We start from the raw sequence: 18,669 nt of genomic DNA on the forward strand, positions 1-18,669 counted from the left end.
GCAGCTTCACGTGGGGTCAACCACCCGGGGTAAGCAGCAAGTTCTCTGCCCGAAACGATGGGGTACTGACTACGGTAGTATTCTCACCGCACGAAGCACTATATATTAACAGACTATTATTAGCTTAATAGACTACGTCCAACTTGACGATATAGTGCCAAATATGACTATTCAAATATTAATATACACGATGTCTCAATACCGATGGTAGGCGAACTTGGCCTTACTCCCACACGTGGCGTCGCGGGGAGGCTTTACGTCTGTGACTCTATTGGAGGGTAAGAAACTGGACTGAAAAGAAAGTCCTACTTTAGTAGCGCAGTATATATACGCACTATGAACAAATAGTCCCATTAGTGGTGCGGTAGCCAGATTCCTACGCGGAACTAGGACTTGTTCGTACATGTGGAGCGGTACGTTTGAACTGGGTCTGAGGGGTATGGCAGCCTGGCACCAAGGTCTCGACCAATAGTAGAATGGAGACTATTATGGGATGTTCAGTAGGCTAGAATGGATATTCAATGCATATTGTACAAGGAATATACAAGGGATATCAGGGAATATTAGAGAATATACAAATACAATTAAATATATATATATAAATAAATATATATATTCGGTTTAATCTGGCCCTTCACAACAGCCACCCCCTGATTGGTCCCAGACCTAATCAGTTAAACAGAGACAGATTAATCGCGTTGTCTATTTACACATAAGGGTTTGCTGTAGGGGTCAGTCAACTTCACAAAGTCATAGGGTTGTAGGGTCATGGTCATCATCGATTGTGTCTGGGAGTCGAGGCAGTTCTATGAGCCTCGCCACGGGACGGGTGTAAGTGCGACCCTGGACGAGCACTTCAGCTGCTCGGACCTTGCCGTCGGCACCGGTGATCACTTTGCTTACGCGGCCGGCCGGCCACATAGCTCTGGGCAGTGATTGATCAATAATCATGACGACTGTTCCTTCTGTCAAATTGTCTCTCTCCTTTACCCACTTCTGGCGGGTCTGTAGAGACGGTAGGTAGTGCAGTAGGAAACTGTTCCAAAACTTGTCGGCTAATACTTGGCTGTACCTCCACATTCGTCGGCCGTTCGCTTCTTCAGGCCGGTACATTGTCTGTGGTAATGCAGGATCTAGCCGCCCCATCAGGAGTGTGTTGGGGGTAACTGGGTCGATATCCGCCACATCACTGGAGACATATCCGAGGGGCTTCGAGTTAAGTACTCCCTCAATCTCCGTGAGGACTGTCATTAGGACTTCTTCCGCCACAGTCTGGGCCCCAAGTACTGCGTACAGGGCTGTCTTTATGGAGCGCACTTCTCGTTCCCAAGTGCCACCGAAGTGAGGTGCGTTTGGGGGGTTGAATTGGAAATCAACCTGTGCTGGAGCGAGGTGGGTCTTAAGTTCTGGGCCCATAGCTTGGAAGCTCTCTCTCAGCTCTCTTTCGCCGCCTTTGAAGTTTGTCCCATGATCGGACAATAGGGTAGACGGTCTTCCTTTCCGTGATGTGAATCTACGGAAGGCCATAAGGAATGAGTCTGTGCTCATGGTCGGGAGAAGCTCGATGTGTATCGCTCTGGTGGTCATGCATTTGAATACAATACCCCACCGCTTCTCGGTTCCTCTTCCTTTCTTTATGTGCAGCGGGCCAAAGCAGTCCATACCCGTTGAGTGGAATGGCTTGTCACCGATTCGGAGGCGACATGGAGGAAGGTCAGCCATCCTTGGTATGCTGGGCTGCGCGCGCCACTTGCGGCAGTCTAGACATGTTCGCTGGAAGCGTCGTACCGCCTCTCTTCCTTGTAGGATCCAGTAACGACGTCTGATTTCCGCGAAGACTCTTTCTGCTCCTGCGTGATGTACATCCTCATCGTATTTCTTTATAATCAGCTCTGTGACCTTGTGTCGGCTGTTCAATACGATCGGGTATTTAATGTCATCCGGTAGATTGGGGGCTCTGCGTAGGCGACCACCCACTCTGATGAGGGTATGAGCGTCGCTCTCGGGGGCCAGATGAATTAATCTGCTGTCGAATGGGACGGGCTTTCCTCCCTGTAGACAGGCCAATTCATCGGGGAACGAGTCTCTCTGGGCTCGCTGCAGTAGAAGCAATTCTGCTTCCTCGTAGTTAGCTGCTGACATATCAGCGGGGGACTTGCACTCCGGGTGGTACCGCAGGAATGTTCTTTGTTGTGCACTCTCTATGGACGTGCAATCGTCTATGTTAGGGTCGGTGGAGGCTACGGTGCTCAATCCACAGAACACAGACTTCTTATTTTCCACCTCCTCTGGACTTGCTTCCCTCGGGATAGGCATGGGCCACTGTCCTTCCGGGAGTCTTAGGAATGCGGGGCCGTCACTGTAGACATTGCGACGGGTGAGGTCATCCAGGGGCATCCCCCGGGTGATGACGTCAGCTGGGTTCTGTTTTGTATCAACGTAGCGCCACTCTGTTTCTCCGGTTAACTCTTCGGTTAAGTCTTGAATCTCGGTGACTCTGACTCCCACGAAGACTTTGTACTTGCATGAGTCCGATTTGATCCAGGCGAGTACCGTCGTGGAATCTGACCACAGGATTGTTCTAGACACCGGTATGGTGAGCTCACGTTGGATGAGCGTGGCTAGGTGCGCTCCGGCTAGGGCTGCGCAGAGCTCTAGACGTGGGATAGATTGTTGCTTGCGTGGGGCTATTCTCGAGCGGGCGAGGACAAATGCTGTGTAGATCTCTCCCCCCTGGTCTTGGGCCCGCAAGTAGGCTACTAATCCGTATGCGACCTCTGAGGCGTCACTGAAGACGTGTAAGTCCATTTTACATGTCTCTGGCCTCACCGTGGGTGGGAAGTAGCTTCGGCGCATATTAACGCCTGGGAGTGAGTGGAGCTCCATCTCCCACTCTCTCCAGGTGGATGCAAGGTGTGCGGGAATGGGGTCGTCCCAGCCCTGGTCCTTGTCCCACAATGCTCGTACAATCATTTTTGCCCTGGTGGTGTACGGTAGAATACATCCTAGCGGGTCATATTGTCGGGCGAGTGTTGTGTACACACTCCGTCTGGTGGTCGGCGCCGCCGCCGGCCTTCCCTGCTCCGTAGTCAGGGGCTTGTGTCTGTAGTGAAGCGAATCTGTGTTGAATCGCCACACCAATCCCAGGGTCATCTCCTGGGCTTCTCCCGGGATTGTAGCCATCCAGGTCTCGCTGCTGGCTGCCTTGTCCTCGGAGGAGAGGCTGCGCAGTACTTGCGGATCGCTGCTGGCCCACTGCCTGAGATCAAAGCCGCCTTTGATCAATGAGGCGCGGAGTTTAATCAGGAGAGCCTCGGCTTCTTCTTGGGTTGAAAGGCTTTGTAGACAGTTGTCTACGTAGAAGCTGTTCTTTACGCTGTGTCGGACCTCTTCGTCCGCTGCTGGGTCCTCTGCTACATGTTTCTGTAGTGCAAATGTAGCACAGCAGGGGCTGCACGTCGTTCCGAAGGGGAGGACTTCCCATTGGTAGATGGCTGGGTGCTCATCTCCTGGCTTCTCTCTCCATAGGAACCGTAACAGGGGCTTGTCCGCCTCTACTAATCTCACCTGCAGGAACATTCCTTTAATGTCCCCGCTGATGGCCACCTTTTCCTGGCGGAAGCGGAGTAGAACGCCGAGTAGGGAGGGGCCGAGTGTGGGACCGGGCAGTAACTCTTTATTCAGATTTTGGGATCCGATCTGGTAGCTGCAGTTAAATACTATGCGGTCTTTACCGTTGTGATGGACCTTGTGGTGAGGCACGTACCACGATTCAGTGGTCTGGTCAGCCTCTTTAATGTCCATCTTTGTGACGTGTCCCGCTGTGATGAGCTTCTCAATCTCAGCGCGGTATACACTCTCTTGGGCGGGGTTCTTGGCTAAGCGCCGCTCCGTGTTCAGCAGGTACCGTTCTGTGGCGTCTGTCTTGGCGTGGAAAGTAGGCATTCCTTCTCGCCGCAGGAGTGGCGTGGCGTATCTCAACACGCCGTTGACCGGGACTCTCTTGGTCCCTGTCTCGAGGAGGTGAATGGCGTAAATGTCATCTTTAGAGCGAATGTCTTTCTTTCCGTTCTTAAAGGGCATTTGTTCCAAGATCCATAGCCGCTCTACGTGTTGCAGGAGTGCGGTTTCTCCCTCTGTGACTCGGGAGTGGAGACATCTAGTGGCTGTACTTCAGTTGAGAGATTTGGCGAGCGGGCCTTGGAGAGTCCATCCCAAACGGGTCTCGACTGCTGCAGGACAGCCTCGGGGTCCGGTATGAACCCGGTCTATCGGGACAATGAGGTCTGCAGGGTCGGAGCCTATCAACAGGGTCGGCATAGCATTGTCTATGAGCGGGATCGGTAACTTGCGCAGATGTGCATATTTCTCCATCAGCTTGGCGACGGGGTATGTGTACCGCGACAGTCCTATTTCTTGGCTGGTGAAAGCGTCTGTAATCTGGTACCGTCGCTCAGGCTGGCCGCTTGCTGCGATAGAGAATGAGACATTCTCGCCCTTTATCGTCTTCAAATCTCGTCTTATTGTCCGAATTGTCATTTGGGTTTCGCTTCCCCGCAGCCCTAGCTGGGCCGCAGCGGAGGCGAGCAGCAGGGTCTTCTCTGACCCGTCATCGAGGACGGCGTAAGTGTCCAGGACTTTATTCTGGTAGCTTAGTGTCACACGCACTACTTTTAGGAGTACTCGGGCTCCACTGCTGCTGGCGGGATCGATGTACATGACGCTCGCTTTGCGGCTGGATGGTGCGGGTGAAGGGCGCCGTCTGTTACTGTCGTGAAGTATGTCCAGATGGGCTCCATCGCACTTGGTGCACCTTTTCTTTAAGCGGCATTCGGCTGCCATGTGTGAGCGCGCACAGCGAAAGCAGCGCTTGTTGGACTTTATCCATTGACTGGCCTCCTCCGCGTTCAGCTTGGGGAAGGAGTCACATTGCGCTAGCCAGTGTTCTTTCTCACAGTAGGGGCACACTATCTTCCACTTCTCCGTTCTGGAGGGGGTACTGTGGCTCCTGCTGCTCGGTACTGACTCCGATTGGTGCATCACGGTCACCGATCTTCTTCCATCATTTAGTCGTCTGGTTCCTTCTCTGGAGCCAGGGGTGCTCCGTCCGAATGTATCTAGCCGTAGGCTGCTGACTTCTCTCGCCAGGAAGTCTGCTAGATCGAGGAGGTTCGGTTCGGGGCCATTCGGGTCTCTGTGGTCCCTCTGCCGCCTAAAGCGCTCCTGACGAGCGGGCGGCAGCTTCTCCAGAATCCTTTCCACATTTGAGTTGGCGTAAAGTTCATGCCTCCCCTTCTCTCTTTGCGCTCCCAACATCCCTACCAGGGACTGCACTCTGATGGACAGGTCGTCCAGTGCTCGATTGTCTATTGCTGGGGGTAAGCGGTCGATGTGTCGGATCTCCTGGATCACGTAATCCCATATGCGCCCATACCTCTGGTCCAATGCTACCAGCGCTGCTGTGTATGGGGTGGTGGAAGTCGCGTAGGCGAGCGCTATATTATGTGCGCGGGGCACCTTTAAGTGCTTCAGTAGGATGGCGTATTTGTGGCGTTCATCCAATACATCCACCAACATGGTCTCCAGACACATGCAGAGTTCTGTATACTGGGCCCGGTTCTCTTGGGTGAAGTCGGGTACCATAGGCGTGCCAATGTATGACGCTGACTGTGGATACATCGGCGAGCGTTGGGGGAGAGGCCTCCTAGGCGAGTCTCCTCCCGCTCCTTGGTATGGGCTGGTACTGGCAGTGTACCATGGCCCGCTTGTCCAGGTGCTGTTCCTCGGTGCGGGTCGTGCGTCGTGCTCACCCGTGTATAGAGTCGGGGGTCTGTAGCGCAGCTCCGCGGGAGTATAGCCTGGGCTGTACCGGACCTCCTGGTCCGGTAGAGTACTGTGCTGTCTTCGGGCGTGGTTCTCCTCCTCTTCCTCTTCGTCTTCAGTTAGGTCATCCAGTGCTTGTAGTCTCTGGTTTAGCCTCTCCACAGGATATGCTGCTCCTTCCCGGTTGCTAGGTCTCGCTTGGACCGGTGGGGGGAGGTGGTCTGTGGGGGGTATAGACCTCGTCTGTTGGTCAAGTTCAGGGTTGTTTACTCGGCTAGGGGATGCCGCCCTGGAGGTGTGTCTAGACGAGTTCCTGGAGCCTCTGGCGGAGGGAGAGGGTGTTGTCCGTCTGATCAGCTGTTCTATTAGTTGCGACTGCTGTCTGTCGCGCGCTGCGTCCCGTTGAGCACCGGCTCGTTCTCGGGCCACATTCTCTTCCATCTGAATGCGTCTTATTTCTAGACGTATCTGCTCGTGTTCGCTTCGCTGCTGGATCTGCAGTCGGTCGCGTTCAGCAGCGGCGTTCAGGCTGATGAGGAAGGCCTGCTGTAGGGTCCTCTCTGCCTCGCTGGGAGAAGGCGGTTGTATAGGGGAGCCTTCCCTCGGGGTACTCCTTGCGGAGCCTTGGAGCTCTATCTCCACGGTGCTCTCCCCGTCTTCTTCCGTGCCGAGTTCTCTCTCGGTAGCGTTGTATTCCTCCCGGGACTCATCGGGGACTACTTCTTCAGTACTGGCGGGGTGTGAAGTCATGTCTGGTTCCCACTGGTCCCCACCGTGAACTTGGCATAAATATATTATGATGAACACTGTCACGTAGATGAAACGGATCCAACACAAATGTACGAATTAGAAATAGGTCTTTATTTCTACACAGCGATGGTGTGTAGAGCAAGCACTTAATCAAATCAATCACATTTATGAATGGAATTAGTATGCACTTTTATGGCAAGAGTATTCGTCGGTATATCAATAGAGAATGTCCAATCTCTGAAGGCGCAGGTGGTACATATACGACCTGGAATAGTTTAAGGAATAACAGCAATGATACTTTAATGATTATATACTGGATACACTAGAGGGGGTTAATCCGGTCGCTTGTAAGCCGACAGGAGTAGGAAGGGGGGGGGGGTAGAATCCGGCTGCCTCATCCGGCCAAGGGTATCCCAGGTGAACCCACTGTAGTGCCGTTCAATGCGCCGGCGATCCTTGGACCACAGATGAAAGCAGGTGGACTCTTTGTGGGCCGGCTCTCTCCGGTCCACGGGGGAGAGACGTGAAGCGACCTCGTCTTGCAGAGCGTCTCCTCACCTTGCGTCCTCTCCAGGGGGGGGGGTTCCAACACACGGCAGTGTCGGGGGTCTTTATCCATGGAATAATCAAAGTATACAAAGCATAATCCGTGCCTGGGAAGGCGGGCTGTCGTCGGTAGAATAATCCGGTATACAGGTCCACTCGCTCGTCGGCTCTGGGGCTCCTCGGGTGCAGCTTCACGTGGGGTCAACCACCCGGGGTAAGCAGCAAGTTCTCTGCCCGAAACGATGGGGTACTGACTACGGTAGTATTCTCACCGCACGAAGCACTATATATTAACAGACTATTATTAGCTTAATAGACTACGTCCAACTCGACGATATAGTGCCAAATATGACTATTCAAATATTAATATACACGATGTCTCAATACCGATGGTAGGCGAACTTGGCCTTACTCCCACACGTGGCGTCGCGGGGAGGCTTTACGTCTGTGACTCTATTGGAGGGTAAGAAACTGGACTGAAAAGAAAGTCCTACTTTAGTAGCGCAGTATATATACGCACTATGAACAAATAGTCCCATTAGTGGTGCGGTAGCCAGATTCCTACGCGGAACTAGGACTTGTTCGTACATGTGGAGCGGTACGTTTGAACTGGGTCTGAGGGGTATGGCAGCCTGGCACCAAGGTCTCGACCAATAGTAGAATGGAGACTATTATGGGATGTTCAGTAGGCTAGAATGGATATTCAATGCATATTGTACAAGGAATATACAAGGGATATCAGGGAATATTAGAGAATATACAAATACAATTAAATATATATATATAAATAAATATATATATTCGGTTTAATCTGGCCCTTCACAACAGTACTAAATATACTAAAGGTACTAAAGGTACTAAATATACTAAAGGTACTAAAGGTACTAAAGGTACTAAAGGTACTAAAGGTACTAAAGGTACTAAAGGTACTAAAGGTATTCCACTCCCTCTTCCTACAATACAAGCGAACTTGCAGCTGGAAAATCTGATTACTTTTAAAACATGAATGAAAGACCTGGAAACAGAGTCAGTCGGGAGCCGTCTGTGTTTGTGATGATCTCCTTTAACTCTTTAGCCCTGAACACTTGACTTTTAATGTGTTTTGTATGATATTATTCTATGCATTTATTCTGCTTTCTTTTTTATATAACCTTGATGTATGATTTAAATGGTGCTGTCTTCACCAGGTCTCTTTTGCTAAATAGATTCTTAATCTCAATTCAAATTAAATGGTAAATACATTCATACACAAAGAAAAATATATTAATACATAAATAAATGTTAAATACATTTATCTAAAAAAATATATATTAAAGCAATAATGATTTTAAATGGTCCCACTGGGTAACCTTGGTGTTACCCAATGCGGTGGTCGTTCCTATAACCCCTCAAGAAAAAACTCCAAAACACACCTGCGGGTATACACCGGCTATACCGCCGTACAAGTGTTTCAGTTTTTCAAAAAAGGGTTAACCCTGTGACACCCGGACCAACCTGGCATTTTTCCCCCTGAAAAAAGCCCAAGTCCCTCAGGGTACCGGGAACAGCAGATCTGCATCCCCGGCGGACAACGGGTTCAACTGATCCGGACCAGCGTGACCAGAACCAGTCCCGTGCCCTAACCACGCCGACATGCCTACTCCAGGAGAAGGGGCAGATATGCGTGTTGATCTTAAACATGAAAAGAAGGCGCCACCCAGACGTTCGGGCGAACCGCGCCCGGTGGCCCACCCCCAGGGCGTGAGACCCCTCTACATATGTTCAGATCCATTCCGTCATCATCCCCCAGACATGAACGAGAATCCGTCGATGACAAAAACCAGGTCGTTGGATTTGGTCGTCGGAAGAGGAAAAACCTCCATCCCAGTTGCTTTATAAAAACGCTGTTTTAACCTCAAGCAACCAAGGCGTGCCAGTCAGTCGCCTGTTTACAGAACACCCCGAGCTAGCACTATACGTGCGTCGGGACACACCCACATCAATGAACAGGCTATTTAGACCTGTCATTGAATCCCCAAGGCGCCATGGGGAACGACAAGAGGGGTGTGACACTTCCTAACTCCAACTCTTTTTAGTAGAAAAGAAGGAAGCACCAACAGTATGTATCCCAGTCTACACAGCCGGGGGTAAACATTTTTCACATTTTTACATCCCACCACCCTCCCATAGGAAGGAGACGGGAATCCCCAGAGAGACTTCCCACGCGAGCTGTACAGATTGAAAAGAATATATTGCACCTTGAGCCATGTAAAGAATTGGATTTAGGGCTCTCCGGGGAGGAGGCACTGAACCCATACACACTCAATAATCGAATTGAATCGAATACATACACAATAGAGTAGGACTCCTTCTAGAGGGTCCACTCACCTTGACAATCTGAGGAGGAGGCTCTGTACTCTGAAGGAGGCTCCCTCACATGGAAGGAGGAGTCCCAACTCACAGAAGGCCCGAATAGGAGCTTGGTGAGGAGGAGCCCTGACCACCCCCCGAAACAGATCCATCACATGGACCTGAACAGCACACGGAAGTCCTACCAACAGAGACGCGCACGGTGACGTACTCTATGGCGGGGGGATTTCTGCGGTGCACACGCCCAATATTCCAGGCCGTGGGACCATGAAACTCCCTCCCCCCCCCCCCCCCCCCCCTCACCCCGTAACGTGCGGGACCGCAACGTGACAGGAACCTTGAAGGACAGGGGGTGTACCCCTGACCAACAGAAAAAAGGGGGAGAGGAAAGGTTACCAGTTCACCCCTTTACGACCCCACACCCATGATACAATGTAATGACAAAAAGAGAGTATGACACAGTCATAGTCAGCTCTATGAAGCGTCTGACAGCTTCACACAGCGCATGAGCTAACCTGCTATCTGATTTTTACTAAGGAAAAAACACAGAATAGAGAGGGCTCTCTAAGAGCCCCGGTCCAAACTTACACATGTGCTTCTGTGGCCAGTCCAACCCAGTTGTAGGTCACATGACACACACAACCCATCATCACCTATAAAAAATGGCAAAAACACTCTACAGAGGAACGCCGTTTTTCATAATGAGAGAATACATAATTCTCGATTAGTATCGGCCACAGGCTTGCTAAGCACACACGAAAGCGACCAACAATCTTTTCTTTTAGGAAAATAAAGTTACTCCAGCAGATTTAGCACAACCTCAGCAATCAAGCTAAGGGTTACATCGTATCCCTACCACACAGTGACACAATGTAGTGCAACAACATGTCCACTCTGATAGGAGGATGAAGAAGTCCCCAGGGAACCGGGGGGAAAACACAATCCTCCTACTTTACCCTTAATACGGCCAGTTAAAACAGGAAAACCTGTTAATATGTGAACACACTGTTTATTGTCATTACAGGCTGAGAAAAGAATATTCTTTACTCATTTGTCACTAAGCATAGCTTTATAGGTTAGTTAACCCCCTTAGTTGTGAGTACACGGTACATATAAACACACATGATATTTCTCAACACAACAAACCAGATCATTTTCACATCTGAAACAACAACCCGATTTGCACGGAGAAGCTAAATACCTAGTGACAAGACAATTCACACACAACTCGCGTCGTATCCTAAATGTAGTGCAGTAACACTCGTTTTGGAAAACATCGTTATTTACAAAACATTTAGAAGGGAAAGCCAGAAGAAGTGTACAAGGTCTGGTCAGACCTGGCCTACCCGGAGCGTAGATCAACGAAGTGCAGTCTCAAGACACCGTAGAAAACACAGCCGTCCTGTGTTGTTCGATCTGGGCAGCGTCGCCGCTCCAACCCGTCGCTACGGTCCCCTTTGTTGACGCAGGCTTTGCCGTCCTGGCCCAGGGCAGGTTCGATGAACATCCTCTGTCAAAGATGACGTCGTAGTCAAGAGTGTTTAAAACATGTTATAATCAAAGCACGTTCAACAGAGTAGCATTAAGCTAACGGCCGATCCAACCGTCGGTCGCTACTGCCCCTGCCCGCGAGACGCCGAGCGAACGGCGCACGCGACCAGAGGGGAGCTTGCGGCGGCGCGCGAGGAACCGGAGCTACCCCGCACTGGGCCTTGGCCGATAGCAGCAAGCTAACGTTTCCTAGTGATCACAGCAGGCTAGCGCCGCAGCTAACAGCTGACTGGCTAACAGTAGGCCCAACCTAGGTAGGTCACGCAGTGATCACAGCAGGCTAACGCCGCAGCTAACAGCTGACTGGCTAACCGTAAGCTAAGCAGCTATCACCTGAACTTGTACACAATGATATAACACTCACCCAGACAGGCCGCCGTTCTGAAACCCTCCTCACTTTTTAAGAGAAAAGAGAAACAAGATGTTAACATAGTTTTACAACAGTGATTTTACCAACACCCGACGGAGCCAGCACAATACCCAACTGGCCTGTGTAGCTGACTTGAACACAGATCTTCCGCTATCGAACATCTATGCCCATATCTCCTCGTGAAGGAATACTCTCATTTGGATATGAAAGAAGGGGCTACACGGTGACAGAGAGATATCCACTCGTCCAGAAAACACAGGGATCACCAGTGTTAATGGTCGCGGCCCACTAGTTAAAACTATAATGGGCTTCAGACCAAGGTCTTCTGTCGCACAAGAGGCTGAACAAAGGACCCTAGCCTGGGGCTGGTTTTCATAAACATTGTCAATTAGCCCCCATAGCACTAACAGACAAGTGGAGCCTGCCAGCAAAACATAACTCACCAAACCTGGAACCCACCGCTTCTCACAACAGCGGCGCGTCCTACAGCCCAGCTGTGTCTTTACCGCAACCAGCACACAGCAAGGACTGCAGTTGGAAAAGCATGTAGCGGCGCGAACTCCCAATACGAAAACCGGTGGAGGATTTTTAGAATGATCATCATCTTCCAGACACTCCAGTACGAAGACAATATCGCCGTATTTTCTCGAAAATAGTGAGAGAGAAAACAAAGATATGATATCAACGTATCCTTGCTTTCCAACTCTTCTCCTACCATCACATCACTTCAAGTGTGGGGATCTACCGAGGCACTTCCTTGTGGTGAAAGCGAGAAGGAGGCGAGTGGGTGGCCCCACCCCTGCTTATATGGGTAAGCTGATAGGGGTGTGGTCAGACAAATATTGGGATTAAAGGTACATTGTGGTCTTTATTCAGTGCGTGTGCACGTGTGCGAGGACAGTGCAGAAAGTGACGCCGAGCGAGAGCTATATGATACAGAACACCGGGTTAACCTTTCACTACCACACTACAGAAGGTTAACCTTTCACTACCACACTACAGAAGGTTACCTTTCACTACCACACGACAACAGGGTTAACCTTTCACTACCACACTACAGAAGGTTAACCCTTTCACTACCACACTACAGAAGGTTAACCTTTCACTACCACACTACAGAAGGTTAACCCTTTCACTACCACACTACCACGACAACGGGTTAACCTTTCACTACCACACTACACAAGGTTAACCCTTTCACTACCACACTATAGAAGGTTAACGTTTTCACTACTACACTACAGAAGGTTAACGCTTTCACTACCACACTACAGAAGGTTAACCCTTTCACTACCACACTACAGAAGGTTAACCCTTTCACTACCACACTACAGAAGGTTAACACTTTCACTGCCACACTACAGACGGTTAACCTTTCACTATCGCACTACACAAGGTTAACTGTCTGTAGCGTGGTAGTGGAAGAGTTAAGGGCATAAAGTGACAAACAACTAGACCCCAACAACCACAGGTCTGGGGCCCATGTGGCTCCTTTTAAGGCTTCCTACTCAGGGGCCGTGGTTCGCTTGGTCTGGTTCCTGAGGGCCCCATTACCTTCGGGCCCTTGGAAACACAATGATAATAATAATAATAATTAAATAAAAAAACATTGCATCTCCAAAAGCGTTTGGCTTTATTATTTATTATCAGATTGACATTCTTCTTTTTTTTTTTACAGTGCGTTTTCAACAGGTTTGGATCCAACACCCAGGAAAACCTGCACGGCCCATAAAAGACGACCCTGTAATCTTCGATTCAAGTGAGAACTTGTGAATCACTTAAGTTGGAGAAACAAGGTTTGCATGCAACCGTAGTGATATACGGTATACTGTACTCATTTCCGCCCCCAGAATACCACTTACTAGCCGCCGAGACGTTTTTATAGAGTACCCACAGGTGTAGGAAAGCTACCCCAGACCACACCCCAGAACCCTGGCACGCGGCCACGCGAGAGACACGTACCGGTTGTTTTCCATTCACTCAGACATGATTCAAACACCAATCACTCAGCTGTCATTAGCAGGACAGGACGTCCGCCAACTAGCACATTGTTTCACGCAACTCAAAATGATTGTGATGACGGGTTGTGTCATTGTAACAATAAAGAGCTGTTGGCGTGCCACAGTGGAGAGATGCCTGAGCCTCCTATTACTGTGTTTATAGGATTGGTACATTGTGTTGTTTAGACAGGAGGAGATGTGCGGATAACACAGCGCTAGAGATGGAGAGTGGGGGACGAGACGGTCGTTACTTTCGTGGGTTCTATTTCTGGGACACGTCGGACATTTTGTTTTGGGAGGACACACAAAACGGTGACGTCGGCCGTTTCTTTAGGACGTGTTCGGGTTCGGGTCAGGTTGAGGTTAGACGAGGAAAAGGAAGTGATTAAGGTTAGGGTTAGGTTAAAGTGGCAGCAGGTGGCAGACACAGAGCGAGCCCTGCGTCTCTTTTAAAGCTCACGGACGAGCAACAGAGGTTTTCCACAGTTTGTTCGAGATTGGAAGGAACTAGTCGAATTATTTATGCTGAATTATTTAAAATAAATAAATATTTCCTAGGTGGTTTTGCATAGTGTGTGTACTTTTTGACGAGGAACGCAATGGTGATCACTTCTTGTTTTTAATCCTCTTTTTCTCCGCCTGATTTTCTGTACTTTTCCTCCCGTCCCAATTTTTTGTCGTTGTGCGCATGTTCCCCTACTGGTCGGTCTAGGGAGCCCTGAGGTCCACCACATGCTTCCCCCGACACATGTGGAGACAGCCAGTGCTCTCTTTTCACCTGGCAGCGAGGACTCTCATTGGTGAAGCGTAGCGCGTGGGAGGTCACGCTGCCTTCACCACTTCCTGTCTGTGCAGTCGCCCAGACCTGACCTGTAGGCGTCGCTGTCCACAACGCCAGATTACCACCCCATCGACTTCCCTCCCGCTAACTCAGCCAAACGAGTTAGTATGACGGCTGGACCACGGAGACATCACTTCTGCAGGACAGATACATGTGATTGGCCAAAACATCAGCTCCTTGCATCAGCACCAATCGGATGTGTTTGGACCTGCCAGGGGGCGTTCCGGGGTTGCATCGTACAACTGACACCAACATTGATTTCCTCGTAAAAAAAAGTAAACACAGTGTATAAAACCACCTGCCAATCAGAGGCTGGGAATATATATATATTTTTCTTTTTTTTATTCAGCTTGAAGCTGCTGGTGCCTCTGAGAGTCTGTGATAAACCTGTGTTGCGCTGCATGAGCTTTAAAGGGTAAATTCACTCTTTAATTTTTCTGAAGTTGCCTACTGCAGCTTTTTTTTTTATATACACTTGTTCTCCTCCTGTTTTTCTGTGTTTTCTCCCATCCCAATTTAGCCGTCATGCCAATTCCCCCCCCCCCTCCCCTTCCTGGTCATTGCTCGCATGTGCCCCCCACTGGTCGGTCGTAGGGAGGATTGATAGATACTATCACATGCTTCCTCCGAGACATATAGGAGACAGCCAGCAGCATCTTTTCACCTGCCAGCGCGGACTCTCATTGGGTGAGGTGTAACGTGTGGGAGGCTCACACTACCATCACCATCTCCCTCCCTCGCTGTGCAGGCGCCCTGACCGACCTGTAGGAGTCGCTGTTTTACAACGACCAGAATACCACCCCGCGGCCAGATTCCCTCCGCTGACTCTGCCAATTGAGCCAGTATGACGGCCGGCCCAAGCCGGAGGCAAACGCTGACAGCCGGATTCGATACCGGTGTCTCTCGCGTTGGTGACGAGCGTTTAGTCCGCTGCGCACCTATACTGCAACTTTAAATTCTTTGTTTTGGTCTGAGGTTAGAGTTACCTGCGGCTCTGCCAAGAGAGGTCTGGAGAAATGCACAGTATAATAAGTTACTAAATAGCTATATATATATATATATATTATATATATATGAATACAACAGAAAGCCTGTGAATAAAGTTTTATGAAGTTTCTGAGGGAGGGGGGAAGGGGGGGGGGGGGTGTTACCTGGAAGTGTTCTCGGTATGAGAAATGTCATAAAGTGGATGTTTTAAAACACGAGTATGTCCTGAGGCACACGGTGGGATAAGTGGAGGATCGAAAAGTTACAATGATTAATGTTTGTTCGCTCAATCTGTGGTTAACCTATCATTCATTCAACACCCTGTGTGTGCTTGTGTGTGTGTGTGTGTGTGTGTGTGTGTGTGTGTGTGTGCGTGCGTGCGTGTGTGTGTGTGCGTGTGTGTGTGCGTGTGTGTGTGTGTGTGTGTGTGTGTGTGTGTGTGTGTGTGTGTGTGTGTGTGTGTGTGTGTGTGTGTGTCAGACAGTAGGAAGTAGTCCAGGTGATGATGAGGCAGCATAGCAGAGTAGTGACATCACCTGTTCTCATTCACATTTACTGGCACTGAATGATGAGGCCTGAATGAGTGTCTCTCTCTCTCTCTCTCTCTCTCTCTCTCCCTCCCTCTCTCTCTCTCTCTCTCTCTCTCTTCTCTCTCTCTCTCTCTCTCTTCTCTCTCTCTCTCTCTCTCTCTCTCTCTCTCTCTCTCTCTCTCTCTCTCTCTCTCTCTCTCTCTCTCACGCACATGATTTTTCACACACCGGTGACAACTTGCTGAAACATAGTAGTAGTTCTCCTTCCGCTACTGAACACACACACACACACACACACACACACACACACACACACACGCACACCACGCACACACACACGCACACACACACACGCACACACTCAAAGGGTCAACTTGGCATATGAAGGGTATGTGAAACATGTCTGTTATCACCTGTCAACAAGTTCCACAACTACACACACGCGCGCACACACACACGCACGCACGCACACACACGCACACACATACAGATGGTATGAAAAACGAAGGCGTCTGTCAGAACACTGACTCGCGGGAGCACAGTCGTAAATCTACGTCTATACAGCCTAACCTTTAGGAGAGGGAGACACTCAGACGCCAAGGCCGTGTTGACAAACACACTCGGCTACGCACACACACGCTAACACACGCTAACACACGCATACACATACATGCCGAAGCGGAGACACATTTACATGAAGCACTGCAGGCTTGCACGCAGCCGCTGAGTCACACACACACACACACGCAGACACGCTGGTGCGGAAATTGCGGAAACATATTTTTGACCGATTTGATTGATTTATCGGTGCTGGTTGTTTTACAAGTCTTTTCGGAAGATCGCTGTGTGCTGTTCTGGCGTTACAGAGCGTGAAAGAGCGTTAAAGAGTGTTAAAGAGCTTACAGAGTGTTAAAGAGCGTTAAAGAGCGTTAAAGAGCGTTACAGAACGTTACAGAGCGTTAAAGAGCTTTACAGAGTGTTACAGAGCGTTAAAGAGCGTTACAGAGTGTTACAGAGTGTTAAGAGCGTTACAGAGCGTTACAGAGTGTTACAGAGTGTTAAAGAGCGTTACAGAGTGTTACAGAGTGTTAAAGAGCTTTACAGAGCGTTACAGAGCGTTAAAGAGCGTTACAGAGTGTTACAGAGTGTTAAAGAGGGTTACAGAGCGTTAAAGAGCGTTACAGAGTGTTACAGAGTGTTACAGAGCGTTACAGAGCGTTACAGAGTGTTAAAGAGCGTTACAGAGTGTTACAGAGTGTTAAAGAGCTTTACAGAGCGTTACAGAGTGTTAAAGAGCTTTACAGAGTGTTACAGAGTGTTAAAGAGCTTTACAGAGCGTTACAGAGTGTTAAAGAGCTTTACAGAGGTTACAGAGCGTTAAAGAGCGTTACAGAGCGTTACAGAGTGTTAAAGAGCGTTACAGAGCGTTACAGAGCGTTACAGAGCGTTAAAGAGCGTTACAGAGGGTTACAGAGTGTTACAGAGCATTACAGAGTGTTAAAGAGCGTTAAAGAGCATTACAGAGGGTTACAGAGTGTTAAAGAGCATTACAGAGTGTTACAGAGCATTACAGAGTGTTACAGAGCGTTAAAGAGTGTTACAGAGCATTACAGAGGTTACAGAGGGTTAAAGAGGGTTACAGAGCATTACAGAGGGTTACAGAGGGTTAAAGAGGGTTACAGAGCGTTAAAGAGCGTTAAAGAGGGTTAAAGAGTTTACAGAGCGTTACAGAGCGTTAAAGAGGTTAAAGAGTGTTACAGAGCGTTAAAGAGTGTTACAGAGCGTTAAAGAGGGTTAAAGAGTGTTTACAGAGCGTTAAAGAGTGTTACAGAGCGTTAAAGAGCATTACAGAGTGTTACAGAGGGTTAAAGATGGTTACAGAGTGTTACAGAGCGTTTACAGAGTGTTACAGAGCGTTACAGAGTGTTACAGAGCATTAAAGAGTGTTACAGAGCGTTAAAGAGCATTACAGAGTGTTACAGAGCGTTAAGAGCATTACAGAGTGTTACAGAGCGTTACAGAGCTTTAAATAGCGTTATAGAGCATTACAGAGTGTTACAGAGCGTTAAAGAGTGTTACAGAGGGTTACAGAGGGTTAAAGAGGGTTACAGAGCGTTACAGAGTGTTAAAGAGCATTACAGAGTTACAGAGCGTTAAAGAGTGTTACAGAGCATTACAGAGTGTTACAGAGCGTTAAAGAGGGTTACAGAGCGTTAAAGAGCATTACAGAGTGTTTACAGAACGTTAAAGAGCATTACAGAGTGTTACAGAGCGTAACAGAGCTTAAATAGCGTTACAGAGCTTTAAAGAGCAACACCGCGACATGGTTTCCACAACGTGACGGACAGATGGAGTGCACTTGAAGGCAACACACACGGACACACTGAGGATGCTCTCCTGCCCTCTTACGTTGGTATATGTATTCATGAGCCCGTTAGGAGGGAGGAGGCGATTCAATCACCTCAAACTACATATCAACCCATCAGCACTGTTTGAAATACATCTGTGCCGCTCAGAGAACTACAATTATGTCTGGAGAGATGGTCTGATGTCTGGGGGCAGATGGTTTGGAATTACCCTTTTGCAATTTCACTCTGATATATTCTAGATGCAGCATAACTGGACTTTTTAGGCCTGGAGAAAAGAGCGAATTTGCAATAGCTGCAGCCTTTTATGATAGGCCACTCCCGTAGCCACGCCCCCTTTTGGCCAATTGCCATGAACACACACACACACAGAGACACACACACACACTTGACCTCCATGCCCAATTTCAGCCTCCGCAGGCAAAACCTGTGGCCACTAGAGGGTGGGAACATTTTTACGGATCGACTGACCAACCGACAGAGTGACCATAGAGCTATGGTCGCAGCTAAAGAGCTAGTCTACATATTTTATCTATTTATTAAAAAGGATTTGCAC

General features: G+C 49.2%; 1 protein-coding gene across 1 annotated transcript in view; it reads right to left on the reverse strand.

Moving 5' to 3' along the window:
- sp4 (sp4 transcription factor) overlaps positions 1–18,669 on the reverse strand; it is a 73,803-nt gene that overhangs the window by 47,604 nt on the left and 7,530 nt on the right. The window contains 1 exon segment of the mRNA XM_084327062.1: positions 16,571–16,601. Within this exon segment, the coding sequence (XP_084183188.1) occupies positions 16,571–16,601 (31 nt within the window).

This window comes from Notolepis coatsorum, assembly GCF_963971535.1.
Source record: "Notolepis coatsorum genome assembly, chromosome: 13".
In the NCBI taxonomy this organism is placed as follows: Eukaryota; Metazoa; Chordata; class Actinopteri; order Aulopiformes; family Paralepididae; genus Notolepis; species Notolepis coatsorum.